This window comes from Adiantum capillus-veneris, chromosome 6 (assembly GCF_014529385.1).
Source record: "Adiantum capillus-veneris isolate H3 chromosome 6, ASM1452938v2, whole genome shotgun sequence".
Lineage (NCBI taxonomy): Eukaryota > Viridiplantae > Streptophyta > Polypodiopsida > Polypodiales > Pteridaceae > Adiantum > Adiantum capillus-veneris.
In genome coordinates this window covers 112,063,347-112,080,370 of record NC_140936.1, presented here as the reverse complement: position 1 = coordinate 112,080,370, position 17,024 = coordinate 112,063,347, and the positions used below count along the sequence as shown (strand labels likewise).

Below are 17,024 nucleotides of genomic sequence, written 5' to 3'. Positions count from 1 at the left end.
TATATTTGATTATTCAAGTGCTCTTTATGAGCTTTGGCCATTTATGACCGGCCGACCAATTTGTAACCAATTTGACCATTCAAGAAATCTATAAATTAAATACGTGCAAGAGGGAAATGGTCACTCTTGCACGGGGGAAGATTGCACCCAGTGTTTGCGTTGTTCTTCTCTCCTCTTCCCTCTTCTCTCTCGCCGTGCCGGTGTAGCACTCCGCTCTAGGAGGTGCGCCTGCACACGCTCCGCTCCCTAGCTCTCTCCCGCTCACTCTCTCTCTCTGTTCGTGTATATTGCGATCATACGACCACGTGATTGTGCCAGGTATGCCGATTAGTCTGTTTTATGCTGTTTATTGTGTTATATCGGGTATTTTGTAGGGCAGCCACGCTCCCGTTTGTAGAAGTGGTATCCGAGCTCTAGATAAGTTCTTGGCCTTGCAATAACCAAAGCTATGGAAACAATAAACCTCAACGATAAATCTCTTCTTTGTTTTTGTACATGAAATTACACTTTATTCATAAGGGCTTGCCTAGTACAGTATCGAGTGCAAGTTGTTGATTTGTGTTTACACAAAAAGAGCATAACAATGCATTGGTGAATGATGTCGATTATGTATTATTCTTTATTTTGTTAAAAGAGAAGGGTTGAGCCTAGACCATAAGGAAATAGAATTGTAATAGACTATCTAATAGTGGGTTAATTGCATAAGGCTGACTTATATAGGTTTGCGCCACTAACCGTGCAAGGTTAGATAGAGCAATAGAGCGGATTTAACCGCATGAGGAAAGAAGTAAGGCAGAGAAACTTTAGCACCGTCTGCTAAGGTGCAATTTTGTTTAACAAGGAATCGGAGATCCAGAAAAATCTTTGACAATTTTAAGTTGTCCCAAGAATCGACCCCACTCTGTGGGAGCCACCTCCAAGATTTGTTTTTCTTTTATATCTTTATTGCCCGTCGTCTGCATAAGGACGATATTCCCTTTTCCCCCCTGCACGGATTCGCCATGCTTCTAGTCCAGGCTTCACGACGCACCACCAAGGGGGACCTGTCCGCGAGACTGCATCTCCCTCCCTCGACTTTTGTGGGTCGCCGCCCTCCTCGCTATGCATGGCCCGCCTACTCACCGACTCTGGAGTGGAGTGTTATTGACAGCAATTGACTGCGGCTGGTGGCAAGAGTCGATGTTCATCACGCACACAATCCTAACCTGACCCGCATGCACTAACAAACTGAACGTCGCTTGGCCACCTATCTGTGAGCAAACAACACACACACGTGGGCTGACCTGATCGGCTGCTAACCTCACTCGCAGGCCAACTCCCAACTAGACGTTCTCAAATATCCTACCGCCATGCAACTCACCGGCACGCACCAACTATGCCATACAGTTTCCTTACTTCGCATGCCATGCAAAATCTCTCTTTTGACTGCCGTTCTCTCTCTTCTTCTCCCCCTGCGTACTCCAGTCGCCATCCACTGCGCACCACCCATGCAAGCTTTTTTTATTTATTTTTTGACACACACTCCACTAAACTTTGCGGCACAGTGTTTTTTTTAAAAGTTGCATGTCCTGCAGTATCTCTCTCTCTCATTTGTAAGCCATGCAGCCACCCCTTTTGGACTCTTCTCAATGACACTCATTTTTTTTCTGGCTCTCAATCACCAGCTAGTCAAAACCAAACCTTACTCCCTCTCTATCTCCACTCCCTGTGGCTGTCGTCTACCAACCCACCCATGCAGTCATGAGCTGCCCACAATCACCACCACCTATCTAGGGTATGCATGCTAGCGCCCACACCCATACAACAAGTACCGGCCGTCTCTTTGATCTGTCTCTCTCTCTACAGCCCGACCAAATAGAGTTTCTCTCTCTCTCTCTCTCTCTCTCTCGCTCTCTCCCCCCCCCCCCCCCCTTAGCGTGCCTTAGCTCCTTCTGCCTCGCGTTTCCACAGTCCCCCCCTGGGCGAGGGGCAGCCCTGTGGGGGGGGGGTTAGCTATAAGCTTTGCCCTGCTCTCTTCGATTCACAGCCAGTTTCGGCTCTATTTGCCCCACAGCCGGGTCTCTCTCCGATTCATAGCCAGCTGCCGACCTCAAGCCCTGCAGTAAATCAAGCCCTGCATTCGATTTACTGCCGACCTCAAGCCCCTGCATTCGATCTGCCGACCTCAAGCCCTGCTCGACTCACACGGTTCTCAAGTCCCTGCGTTCGATCTGCCGACTTCAAGCCCTGCTCGACTCACTTTGCAAATCAAGAAGGTTCGATTCACACAGAGCCCTGCTCGACTCACAACCGGTTCTCAAGTCCCTGCATTCGATCTGCCGACCTCAAGCCTTGCTCGACTCACCTGCAATTTCTGAACTGCCTGAAGAAGGTTCGATTCACACAGAGCCTGCGAGCTCTGAGCCGTTTGGCTCCCTCAAAAAAAAAAAAACAAACGGTTTCTTGGAGCATATTTTGCTCTGGTTTTCTTTTGGTTTTACAACAGTGAGCAAATATTTGAGCAAATAGCATTTGATTTTTGCTCTGGTCTTGAGACAGTGAGTATTTGGGCATTTGTTTTTGCTCTGGTTCTTGCAACCGTGTGCATTTGTGCATTTGGAGAGAATGTTCTCACCAAAGCCACCTCTAGCAAGTGAGAAGATGGCGACCAATAGCCCAAAAACATCGGGAAGAGCACGGGCTAGCTTTGTCGCTGTCCTAGCAACTCTGAGCAAAACAGATCGCATCGGACAATTACAAGCTGCTCTCGACATAATCATGGAAGAAAACCGCGACCTCAAAGCGCGCCTTAGCACGCTCGAGGCACGATTTGACTCCATGGTCGGCCTCACAACAGACAAGGTGAAGGAAGTCGAAGAAAAAGTCACTCAAGCTCACACGATCGCACTCGCCAAAGTGGAAACTTGTGTGAAAACATAATTGTGGGAACGTTAGCTTCAAGAAGAGAATGCCCTCAAGCTTCGCATTGGAGGGCTGCCCCAAGCATGGGATGCGTGCCAACAAGACTTCTGCAAATTAATCGACCTCCTGAATGAAAGTCTTAAACCAGTTCATGCCGACTACGATGCGGTAGAATGTATCGTCAACAAGTTCAACACCAAGCGCACATCTAGTGGACATGCCATTCTCGAGTTCAAAGACAAAGAGGAACGGCTCCGACTACTCCAACAATCGTGTCTCCTTAAAGACACCGGGTTTTGGATTGCTGAAGAACTCACCCCAACACAAGTCAAACACAAAGGTTAAGAGCTGAAAAAAGTGCGTGAAGCATGAGCCAAAGGCAACGAGCCAAAGGCAAGTGGGCAGTATACCGCGGAGGGAAGGCCATCATCCAAGAGTTTCGAACTCCTAAACCGGCCCCTGTCCCATAGGACCCCCCCCCTAGGCTTTGCTTTTCCTTTTGATGGACCCTCAGTCCTTAACTGATATGTATCGATTGCCCTCATTTAGACGAAGTGGTTGTAATGTTTTGTTTTTGGTCCCATGGGTCATATCTCACCTCCGTGGACGATAATTCAATCTCTCTCTCTCTCTCTCTCTCTCTCTCTCTCTCTCACAGCTGCGATCTCCATGCTCCCCTGTTTCTCCTCTCAGAAACACCATTTTATTGAGGCGTATACGTCACTGTACATTGGTGTTTTATCCCACAACTAGCCAAAAAATGCATTAAATTTATGAGACATATACTCCCCCCCTCGATCGGAACAAAGGGTTCCCATAGTACATTTCGAGACATTTTCAGCCATAGCAAGAAATTTCTTGAAGCACATAAACACTTCGGACTTAGCTTTTAACGAATACACCCATGCATGCCTGGAGTAGTCATCAATGAAAGTCATGAAGTACAAGTAATTTCCCAAGGATGGAGTTTGCATAGGCCCACTAACATCACTATGCCGATGCCTTGCCCTTTGCAACAGAGAATCATAGAGCCCATCTTCTACGATTGTGAGGCAAATGAGCCACAGCTCTATAGAGCACCACATCGGCAGCGTAGCAGTTGACGTCGCACTCGTAGCACCTCCCCATGGCTTGTTTATTCCTTCCAGCCGTGGTGCTGCCATTGATACCATGGATGATGAAGAGGACCTAGCTTTGCCCTCACCTTCTACCAGGGAGATAGTTGCAAAAGAAGCTGCCGGTCTTGCTAAGCTTCATAGGCGCTTCTCTCTTCGTGATATTGCTGAAAAGTTTGAGAAAGGACAGGTTGCAGCACAGGAAGCCGTAGAAAAGATCTTTGATGAAGTAATGATCAGTAAGGCTACCCTGCTTGATCCGCAAGTTCTTCTTCAGAAAACTCCATGAGGTTCTAGAGGCGTTGCTAGGAAGATTTGCTGGCCCAACAAAGATGATGTGGAAGAAGCTCTTACCTCAGTGGATGCATTGTCCTCGCAGTTGACCCAAAGAGATTCGGAGTTGGTTCAAAAAAAGCTTGAAGTCAGAAAGCTTGCAACTATATTTAAACAGCGAAGCATCTGCGCTCGGTGTAGGCAACTGTGGTGCTCAAATGAGGGCATATTCTCCCTCCTATAACCACATGCAGAATCGAATATTGACGAAGGTCCTCAGCGACGGTTGTCAAGCCTCCTAGGGCAGCGACGATGATCATGATGATGATCTCAACCTGATGTATTTTTGTTCCCCTAGGCCTTTGAAGCCGGATAATAAAACATTTTATTTCATTTCTCGCTCTCTCTCTTTCGTTATCCTCCCAATATGACTACTTACATCGGTGGACATTGATGAAGCTCTTCCATGACTAATGCTTACCTTTTGCGACGATGCCCAATGTCGGGCACCCACGGGACTTGACGACAATGACACTGATTTTAGTTTACTTTTCTATACAGACATTGTATTAGATCCATAAGGAATGTATTAGTTTGCTCTTATAGGTAATTTGTATAAGTTGCAGACTCTCATACTACATAGTACAAATTTAGAAGAGAAGCTTAAGTTTTTGGTCTTGCCAGAAATTTTCTTGATGTATATTCTTTTACATATTTTGACGTCTGATTGGAAATGTCCGAAAGAGCAACTAAGGTCAAATCAATTTTGCATTGTTTTTTTTATTCGTGGACCAATAAACACTAGTCAGTGCCCTATAACAATTATAAATAATAAATTTTACAATGTTAAGCACTTTAGAGACAACAAATTTCGATATCAAGGGGACTACTCCATTTATTCAAACAACAACAATCTACAATATATTGATTCCATCTCACTTTTCGATTAATCCAAGGCTCATCATTGTAAATGACTTTTGCTAATTACAGTTCTCTCCTACTTGTATCTCTCTCCCCACGCACAGACTAGTACATATTTCAGATGCAGTACATCATCCAGATTCTAATGATTTATAGAGAGCAACCAGGTATGTTCTCTCCGCATTTTCATTTTGGGTTTTGAAAAATCTTCTCAGAAACACAAGTAATTATACACTGATAACACTCTCTCAGATACTCGTAGTCCTACACATATTTCTTAATACCATTCCACAGAGAACAACAGCGTTACATAAATTCAACACATCTAGCTTACTTATCAACTTGATTACCATTTATTTCTTGAAAGAAGGCATGGCTCTTTTAATTACCTGCATTCTCTAACATTGTGCCAATACTTGTATTAAACGAAATTGCTATTGCGATCATTTCACATTGAGATATGAAGTTACTCACGTGAGTCGCGGTGCTTTCAATCAAATACCAATTTGTCAGTACTTTGTTACTCAATCTTACTCCAATGTGCTGTGAAACAGGTAGTACATTTTTTTAATGTTTTTATGCCCCGCGTAGTCCATTGGTCACATGCACATAGATCCGCCGATTTAGGCAGTGTGTAAATGCTCGTCTTGGTGTAGATTCGCCGATTTAGCCAACACCAATTATCCGCGCCGATCCGCCGATTTAGGCAGCACATTAACAAATTGCATATCTATTCACAATGATAAATGCAGATCCGTCGATATAGGCAGCAATAGTGCAGATTCGCCGATCTCGGCAGCACGTCTTCTTGGTGTAGATTCGCCGGTTGAGGCAACACCAATCACAAAATCATGCTGCAGTGGCTGCCCACCACTGCAACTGGTATGATTTTGTTACCCGGGTACATAATGAAAGTGATTTGGATTTGAACTTATATTATAGAATTGGAATTGGATTGGGATTTGGTATCTGATGATTATTTTATCACGGCAGTGTTTATGTGATGAGACTTGACAATATGAGATTGATGATGAGTGTGACCAATGATATCCTGATTCATCAGGATATGACACATACTCCTTATTCTAGTGGTATGGGACACTAGAATAGGTAGTATGTGGATGACAGCAGGCATAAGCAATGTTGTCTAATTTTATGGATTTTTTAAAACTATTTGATACAGATTTCTAATCATTGTTTTTGACAAGTATTGTTTGCAGATTTTTATCTTCGCAACTGAGGACAATTGCTTTCCAACAGAGAGGTATGTTATGGAATTGATATTTATCCATTTATTACAGCTGAGAGGTGGCAAAATCATTAGCAGATAATGGATTATGCAGAAGGATATTATATTTTATGTATATTTGATTATTCAAGTGCTCTTTATGAGCTTTGGCCATTTATGATTGGCTGACCAATTTGTAACCAATTTGACCATTCAAGAAATCTATAAATGAAATACGTGCAAGAGGGAAATGGTCACTCTTGCACTGGGAGAGATTGCACCCAGTGTTTGCGTTGTTCTTCTCTCCTCTTCCCTCTTATCTCTCGCCATGCCGGCGTAGCACTCTGCTCTAGGAGGTGCGTCTGCACGCGCTCCCTAGCTCTCTCCCGCTCACTCTCTCTCTCTGTTCGTGTATCTTGCGATCATACGACCACGTGATTGTGCTAGGTATGCCGATTAGTCTGTTTTATGTTGTTTATTGTGTTATTTCGGGTATTTCGCAGGGCATCCACGCTCCTGTTTGTAGCAAATACAACCTTCACAAACATGTTTGATAGGTGCTTCAAGAGGCGGCAAAGAAGCAACCATATCAGATTTCTACAAACGCAGCAAACTGGAAAAATTCAGATGACCAAAATGTGCATGTCAAAGTTTTGCATCTAAAATAGCCCTTGAATTTGCAATAGCATTTGCAAAATTTTATCTACACTTGTCATACAAAGTGAGCTTATACAGCCCACGACACAAAAGGCCAGATGCAACAATTTTATCACCAAAACTGAGATCATGAACTGTACATCTGTCATCCACAAATTTGACTACAAGTCGAAGTCTAGCAAGTGCGGATACAGACAAGAGATTCTTCTTGATCCTAGGTACATAAAGTGCATCAACAAGTGTAAAGAAACTGCCATTTGCAGTAGTAAGCACAATCTTTCCAACTCTCTGAATTGGATAAGAGGCATTGTTGGCACAAGTGACTGAATTTCCATGAGGGACAGACTTGAGAGAGGTGAACAATTCACGATGTGAGGTAATGTGCTTTGTAGCACCACTGGCAAAATACCACTCATGTGAATCTGCAGCAACTGACAAGTATGCATCATGGACAACAAGATTGTAAGTGCACTCTACGCTAAAATCGCATTCTGCATCAACATGATCAGCATTACAATCTCCTTTGACAGAAGACTCAACAATGGCTGCATTTGTAGTGGAACCACCCTCTTTCTGCTTAGCCTCTTTGGCCTTCAGCTTAGGGCACTTCTTGATCAAGTGATCATTAGCTTTACAATAATGGCAATGCATCTTCTTTTTGCCCTTATCACCAGAATTTCCAGACGAAGTGCTGCCAACAAAAGCATCGGGAACAAAAGTTTTGCCAAGTAATATCCAGAAGCACAAACAAGCACGGGGTAAAGACTCCACGTGCACTGAGAAAACCGACTCATCCATGGCGGAATCCCCATCATTACTCATTACTTGGAGTAAAATATTCCAAGGAATCAGAGGTGTCTTGAGACAAAGCTGTCTTAAGGATGGTCAAACATTTCTTTCCTAAGTCAATCAGTCATAACCCAATCATTTCTTTCCTATTTACAATCATTGCTCGTTGGTTTCTTGGACGTTACCTTCCATTTACAACCAGTTTATCCTTCCTAATCCTTACATATGCAATGTTAATTTAGAAATGAACTTTAATTCAATTAAAGACTTAAGTGAACAAAATGGAAATCCACCTGTGACTGGTCGGCTATGTGCTGCTGCGCTGGTGCCTGCAGACTTTCCTCCGTAGGCATATGACTAGGCCCAGGCTCATGGTCATGAGTGGCTTTATTTATTTTGTTGCTAATATCCTCTTCATGGGTAAGAGGATTTCCTCTGGTTCTCTTTGGAGCCATATTGGCAGCCTTTATAAAAGGACTTAATCGATTAGAGGATTAAATGAGTAATCTCTTTTCTTCCTTTTTACCCAAAAATAAGGAGTTTTGGAATAAATAGGTATCCTTGGTAGTTATTGGATGAGATATTTCTCAAATAACTTCCTTGAACTATTAGTATTCTCTCATAATTATCATATAGCTATGGGAGTTATTTTACCATTTTCCTCTGCATTGATTATAGGGGACTTAACCAGGTATCAGTAAAGAATAAGTATCCTATTCCTCGCATTGACGAATTACTTGATAGATTACATGGAGCCAAGGTATTCACAAAAAATGATCTTAGATCAGGTTACCATCAAATCCGGATTAAGGAGGTAGATATTTACAAAACTGCATTCAACACCCGGTATGGGCATTATGAGTTCATCGTGATGCCTTTTGGTCTTACGAATGCTCCGACTACTTTTAACTGTCTCATGCAGGATATATTCAGAGAATGTCTGGATGATTTTGTGTTTGTGTTTTTCGTAATATCTTGGTATATTCCAAAGATGAAAAAAAGCATGAAGGCCATGTACGTAAAGTACTTCATCTTCTACGCCAACATCAGTTATATGCCAAGATGAGTAAATGTGTGTTTTTCATGCCCGAAGTTAGTTATCTTGGATTTATAATAAACCCTGAAGGAATCTCAGTAGACCCCGCAAAGATTAAGGACATAATAGATTGGCCACAACCCAAGACGGTCAGTGAGATTCAAGGATTCTTGGGCAGTACAGGATGGTATAGAATCTTCAAAGATTATGCAGTCATCGCTGCACCCTTGACGCAACTACTTAAAAAGGTAGCCAAACTTACATAGGAAAAAGAACAGGAGGACTGTCTCCTCAAACTAAAACAAAATTTCACATCAGCCCCTGTACTCAAATTTCCTGACTTCCCTCAATAGTTTGAAGTAGTAGCAGAGGCCAGTGGTCTTGCTCTAGGATGAGTCTTAAACCAAGAAGGCAGACGAGTTGCCTTTACTTCTCGAAAATTAAGAATCCACGAGCTGAATTATCCAAGTCATGATCTGGAACTCCTAGCTGTCATCCATGCTCTTAAAGTATGGAGGCACTATCTTCTAGGAGAAAATTTTCAGTTAATCACTGATCATCAGAGTCTAAAATGGATTTTTTGACAAGAAACACTCAACATGAGGCAGAGAAGATGGATAGAACTCTTACAGGAATATGATTTTGAAATAAAATATAGCCCAAGAAAAGAGAATGTGGTTGTTGATTCCCTTAGCCGTAAGGTTTTTCTTGGGGCTATTTCCACACTCGACAATCCAATCCGAAACAAGGTTAAGGAAGCCTCCCTGGAAGATGAGGATTATCAAAAACTCCTACAGGTTATTAATCAACAGAACCTAAAAGAGAAAGAGAAAGACATAATCAAGGATTATTCACTTGAGGATGGGCTTCTCTATTATAAGTATCGGCTTTACATTCCTAAGAATCCAACATTTGGATTAGTTTGCTATTCTCCCCCTTGTATAGAACATTGTAATTCTACTGAAATAATTAGTTAAACTAATTATCTAAGGTTAAGATAATTATCACGGGTTCCATAAGATGTTTTTTTCCTCTGATAATTATATCAAAGTATTTTGGATTAGTTTGCTATTTTCCCCCTTTTAATTTCTTCTAAAAACAATGTAATTCTGCTGAGATAATTAGTTAAACTAATTATCTGAGATTAAGATAATTATCACAGGCTCCAAAAGATGTTTTTTTTCTTTGATAATTATATCAAAGTATTTTGGATCAGTTTGCTATTTTTCTCCTTTTATTTTCTCCTAAAATCAGTGTAATATTGTTGAGCTAATTAGTTAAACTAACTATCTGAGGTTAAGATAATTATCATGGGTTCCATAAGATGTGTTTTTCCTTTGATAGTTATCTCTAAGCATTTAGGATTAATTTGGTCATTTTCCCCTTTACTTTTCTCGTAAAAACAGTGTAATTTTTCTTAAATAATTATAAAAATTACTCAAAAAATTACAAGATAATTTTCCTAGCATAATGATATTCTAACACAACTCTGATAATTATATCATCTTAATCTAAATTTAATTAATATAATTATCATTAATTTATGGTTAAAATGAGTAATTTCAGTCCTAGTATAAAATAATATTTAATTAGCTTAGTATCCCTAAGCTTAATGTCAATAATCAAAAGAGAATTTTGAATTAGGAGAGAATCTTAGAGTATACATAGGTTTAATCTTCAATTAATTAAGAAGATTATAAATAGGTTAACCTAGTTTTACTAATTAAAAAAAGGTTAGTGCTAATTACCGTTAATTAACCAACTAGATCTTTTCTCTCTAGTGATTTCTGCATAGAGGTCTCTCTAGATGAGAGAAAATGCACCAAGGATCCGAGTCTAATTTTTTGTGAAGGAAGGGGGTCTTTTTATAGCTTTTCAGGGCCCCTGGGCTGTTTCTGGCAAGTTCTGGCACCTCAAGCAAGGCCCCAGCTTCCAACTAGCCCCACCTGCTGCTAAACCTGTCCCGAGCAGGTTCCCCACATCTCCACACAGCCCCCCCCCCCCTTCCAGAATCGATTTTTGCTAATTTCTCTGATTTTTAATGATGAAAATTGGAAATATCAGCAATTTCTAGACCCTTGGGATAAGAAATTCTTTAGTAATAATAATTACTGAAACCATCCAAATTTACTTAACTAATTAAATTCCTAGTGTAACCTCTCAGACCTTGTAACTTTTCCAGATTTTATCGGAATCTGGTTCTGAAAAATTCTAACCATAGTAAAGCTTTGGTTACGGTTCCAAAAATACCAATATCAGCCATAGTTGGATCACTCTACAGTCTTTTCTCAATAACTGAGTTAAATTTAACAGGCAATTTCTAAGGTTTCAGAAACTGAAAACCTTACAGTTTGTCTGCTTTAATTGTGATTGGTAGCACAATATTCAGCACATTTTCTTAGTATTAAACAATAGATTCAATATAATTTTATGTCATAGTCCTTTGTTTAGGTTTATGAATCAAGAAGTATGACTAAAGTAGTTTGACCAAGATAAACATTAGAGATCTTCTCTTAATACCATGGGAAATGCCTTCCTAGTTATCAATGGTTACTTTAGATTCTTAATCCGATATTATGAAGCACTGTGTGCAATGTACTAGTGCTTTCTAGTGGGCTTAATCCCTCTTGACCTTTAGCTTAAGTATTATAAAGGGAGTTTATTATTGTGATGAGCTTGGGGAGGGTAACAGTGTCAATATGACCCCCCAAACTTACAAAATTGAAATGTAGTGAAAAACAAACATACAAAAGAACAAAAGTGCAAAAAATACAAAATCTTAAGCTGGAAGAGAAATCCCAACTTGATTTGGTACTTCACTCAGATGTAATTCCTATGGTACTAGAGCCCTAGAGGTTCCTAGTGTGGGTGCTTTTCCTTGAGAAGTAAAAAGCCTAAGGCATACAAAATAAGCACACACGTCAAAAATTGAATCAATGCGGAAAACACTTTGGGGGGTCAAACAAAGGGAATAATTCAAGTGATGATTTCATATGCAATTTCTTTTATTGTAGCTTAACTAGAAGGTCTTCTAGATATAGCCTCTAGTCAGCCCTCGGACATGAAATACTTTTCTCTCGCGATTAAACAACTTAATTGACTAGAGAGAATTGAGAAGTTTGCCCATGGTATTAATAATTGACCTCTAGTGCCTCTCGACCGTTAAATTAGTGACCCTAGACTTGTTTATTCTTTTAACTTTTACAAGTGCTTATGCGTTCGATTATATTACAATTTAATGTTTACTACTAAAAAATTGTTTAATATTCTGTCAGCAATCAATTTCTGTGCCTATTCATTGCATATGCTTTTTAATTATATATGATCTATGAGACTGCAATTAATGTGCCATTTTTGGTTGATTTTGTAGTGTTTGAAGAAAGCTAAAGACATTTAATCTCAGATGCTCTTCCACCTCGATGATCGGGCTTCTCCTCACTAGCCTCTGAGGACGGAATCTACATCAGGAAGGGGGACATGTTAACCACTTACGGACACCATATCACCTTTGACGGATGCCTTATCACTTATTTTGAGTCATGGACCGGGCTTATCGGTCCTATAAGTTGGTAGGTGATCGTTGATGAGATACACACCACTTATCTCATTTTTACATTATTTTTGTTATAACTAGCCACTGTGGGTGCCCGTGTGTGAATGGGTAAGATTCATATAAAAGGTCCATTTTGACCTAAAATCTTCATTCTTGAGGTGCATGCAAAAGAATTCCTCTTGCTCTACCTCTACCTTCGTCTCCATCATGTGCTCACGAGAGAGAGAGAGAGAGAGAGAGAGAGAGAGAGAGAGAGAGAGAGAGTGCTTGAGAGAGAGATAGAGATAGAGAGAGAGAGAGTGATTGAGCATTGTGGCGGCATCAACGGTGGCAAGGCGGTTGAGCGCGGCGGCAGATGTTCCCTCTTCTTTGCGGCATGGAATCCTTCACAATGGCAAGCATTGAGCGGTGAGTGACACACCATTGCCCCTATGAGCTGACTAGGATAGTCTGGTTGTGTGCTTGTATCCATTCGTGACTCGCACACAGTGTTTGGCAAGTCCCCAGCCTCCGACATGTACGGTAGAAGCGCATAGATGCATAGCTCTACTAGACCATAAAGCAAAGTACAACATGGCCTCTTACGAGATTGGTGCACACTATGAAGAAGAAGTTCTTTGTAAAGAATGGGTGTCTCAATGCCAATATCATAATGAAATACTCAAGTTCTTCTACCTTATCCTAGCAAGACTAAGCTACAAGGAGAGTATTGTTGGTGGAACATGTACAACCAACAGTTGTACATCCATAAAAGTAACTTATGAAAATAAAAAGCACATCCAAAGTGGAGATTCCCAATGCCTCCAACCTTGAAATCCTTCTTTACATCGACTAAGGACATAACCAACGGTTCCTTCAACATCCATAAAAGTAACTTATGAAAATAAAAAGCACATCCAAAGTGGAGATTCCCAATGCCTCCAACCTTGAAATCCTTCTTTACATCGACTAAGGACATAACCACACAAAAAGAAATATATGCCAATTCTTAGACCCTAGGCTATGCATAAATTTGATGACATGTGAGATTGCAAGCTGAATACTTGTATTGCATACATAAATGAGGCATCCAATAGTAGTCTCATAAGGAGTGACATCGGCAAGATCACCAGTATCATGAAGAATCAATTTCAAACTTGTTTCCTTGGGAGTTGTAATAGGTTTACAATCCTCAAGTCCAAACTTACATAGTAATGTCTCTATGTAGCTTGTTTGAAACAAGGCAATACCCCCATCACACTGCTTAAACTGTATTCCCAAGTAATGATGCAACAACCCCAAGTCTTTTATTTTGAAATTAGCATTCAAATCAACCTTGAATTCAGCAATGTGTGTCTCATTTGGACCAGCTAATCAGCAAACCATCTACATGCAGAACAACGATGAGAAATAGATCACCCTCATGTTTTACATACAAAGTGCTTTTTATGTTGGACTATTATGAAAGACTCATTTAGCCAAATGAGTGTGAGATTCTCATACCAAGCACGAGGAGACTACTTCAATCCATACAAAGCTTTCTTACATTTACACACTTTATCTTCTTGTCCTTTTATGACAAAACCGCGAGGCTATGTTACATAAACTTCCTCAAATATATCGCCATTCAAGAAAGTGATAACAATGTCTGATTGGTCTACATACCATCCAAAGTGAATTGCCAATGCACATAGAAAACACACAGTAGTCATACAACAAGTGGGAGCAAAAGTCTCTTCATACTCTATGCCTTTTTGTTGTGTATAACCTTTTGCACCAAGTCAAGCCTTGTAACGATCAATTTCACTATCCGACTTACGTTTCAACTTGTAAACCCACTCAGTACCAATCAAAAAGTCCATGTGTCATTTTCTATAAGTGCATCATATTTTATTGCATGGTAGCCATCAATTTTTTAAATTATGTACTTCATCAAAAGATAGAGGTTCTTCCACATCACATACACTAGAAATAGCCAAAGCATAACAATCTGACACATAGAGATGCATGGCGAGAACCTTAATGAGTATGACTAGACATAGATGCATCCAATTTACTATCATGTAAAGTATGCATAGCCATTTTGGCATTCCTCTAGCCTGCTCATTCTCAGCCCTTTCCACATCAAGTACATTTCCATTAGTCATAGGCTGATCCATAGCATTTTCAGAAACCCTCATTGGCTATACATTTGCCTCATTGGGATTTACATTCAAGTTTGCACCATTAAAAGAAGGCAACAAACTGTCATAAATGTCATGTGAGCTTATATTACTTTCTCTAGTACATGACAACAAAGGTTGAACACAATCTTCCACAAACACAACATTTCGTGAAATGAAGATAAGTTTTGTTTGCAGATGGTATAACCTGTAACCTTTGCTTTCAGTACAATAAACAATAAAAATGCATTAAACAACCTTATCATCCATTTTTTTGCGTGCATTTGTAGAACCAAAGCGTAAGCTAAACAACCAAAAATGTGCATGTGATCAATAGATGCCTTTTTATCATGCCATGCTTCATAAGGAGTCATAGACTGCAAGGATTTTGTAGGACACCTGCTAAGTACATAAGTAGCACACATGATAGCCTCAAGCCAAAACAAATGTGGCACAGACTTGAGAGAGGTAAACAAGTTAGGATGTGCTTTGTAGCAATACTATCAAAGTACCACAGATGGGAATTTGCATCAACTCACATACATGCACTTTGAATATAAGGATCATAAGTGCACTTTGTACTAAATGCCCACTTTGCATCTACATCAGTATCACAATCTCCTTTCATAGAAGATTTTACAATAGCTGCACTTGTAGTGGAACCAACCTCTTTCTTCTTGGCCTCTTTTGCCTTCAATTTAGGACACTGCTTAATCATTAGCCTTGCAACATTGACAACACATCTTCTTCTTGCCTTTTTCACCAGAATTCTGAGACGAGGTGGTGCCAGAAGCATTAGGAACATGTGTTTTGCCACTTGTTGCTGAAGAACCGTGAGAAGTGTCTAAATGGTTGTTGCCACCTTTTCTTTGAGTAACAACAAAAACCTACTAAGCTGCATGTTGTTTAGCCCCTTTCTTTCTTGAAAGTTACTCTTTGTTGGAATTAGGGTTGCAACAAAAACACACACAGCTTGGAGAAGACAAAGGAAGCTCAAGGCACACAACAGAGAGTGTATTCTTAGTGTGCAATGGAAAGATGAGAAATCCCTAGAGTGATGGCCCATGGGGGAAAAAACCTCCTAGTGAGGGAAAAAATGCCCCGGCGGTCCTAAGTGTGTTCACACACATCACTACCACATGTATATGGTTAGAAATTCCCCTGGGAATGATGCGGTGAACGAGAGATGTCACATAGAGTATAGGGAAGTGACATGCCTGAGGATATGATCAATCCACAAAGGGGAGTAAGCCCAAAGCTTTGTGGAAAGCTTTGAACTTCTCACGAGACAATGCCTTTATGAAAAGATCTGCAAGAAGGCTCTCGTATGCTGGCACATAAGCCAAGTTGATCTCTCCTGCTAAGAGCCTCTCCCTGACATAGTGGTAATGCACCTCAATGTGCTTTGTGAAAGCATGAAAAATTGGGTTCCTCGCAATTGCCAATGCGCTCTGACTATCAGTGTAGATAGTGTTGGCAATGTCCTGTCCAACACCTAAATCGGCCATAAGGCGTTTGAGCCATACACACTCAACCATAGCTATGAAGATTGCCATGTACTCAGCCTCACAACTAGAAGTGTCCATACTAGGTTTCTTCTTGCTCAACCATAAGATACATGAATTGTCGTTCCACTTGTGGACACTCGCATGTCAAAACAACGAAAATGAAAAAGCATGTAAGTCTGGTGGCAATGATCCCCCCTTGGGATAAAACAAGCCAAGATGGAAAGTGCCACTCAAGTAGTAAAAAATCCTCTTGATAGTCTTCTAATGCTTAGACCATGGGCTATGCATAAATCTATTGACCTGTGAGACTATAAATTGAATATCCGACCTCGTACTGCATACATAAATAAGGCAGTCAATAGCAGTTTGGTAAAGAGTGAAATTGGCAGGATCACCAACATCATGAAGACTCAATTTAAAACCTGTCTCCATGGGAGTGGCAATAGGCTTGTAATCCTCAAGTCCAAACTTACATAGTAATGTCTCTATGTAGCTTGTCTGACACATGCCAATACCACCATCACACTGCTTAAACTGTATGCCCAAGTAATGATGCAAGAGCCCCCAATATTTCATCTTGAAAGTAGCATTCAAATCAGCCTTAAATTCAACAATATGTCTCTTATTTGATCCAGTGATCAGCAAATCATCGACATAGAGGATGATAATGAGAAGTACATCACCCTCACGCTTTACATACAATGTGCTTTCTGTTGGATTGTTACAAAAGCATTGTTTGAACAAATGAGTGTGAACCTTCTTATACCAAGCATGAGGAGATTGCTTCAACCCATACAAAGCTTTCTTACATTTCCACGCTTTATTCTCTTGTTCTTTCTTGACAAAATTGCGAGGCTACGTTACATACACTTCTTCAAATATATCACCGTTCAAGAAAGCAG

At 40.5% G+C, this 17,024-nt stretch overlaps 1 protein-coding gene across 1 annotated transcript; it reads left to right on the top strand.

The window, feature by feature from the left end:
- The first annotated feature begins 2,814 nt into the window (after window positions 1–2,814).
- Window positions 2,815–4,838, top strand: LOC147456095 (stomatal closure-related actin-binding protein 1-like). The gene has a single exon (XM_086514662.1). It carries the CDS (start codon window positions 3,958–3,960, stop codon window positions 4,303–4,305), a length of 348 nt encoding a protein of 115 aa, XP_086370788.1. The 5' UTR covers window positions 2,815–3,957; the 3' UTR covers window positions 4,306–4,838.
- Window positions 4,839–17,024: the final 12,186 nt, after the last annotated feature.

Excerpts from the sequence above, each read along its gene's own strand:
- LOC147456095 (XM_086514662.1), top strand. The coding sequence starts at position 3,958 with ATGAGCCACAGCTCTATAGAGCACCACATCGGCAGCGTAGCAGTTGAC.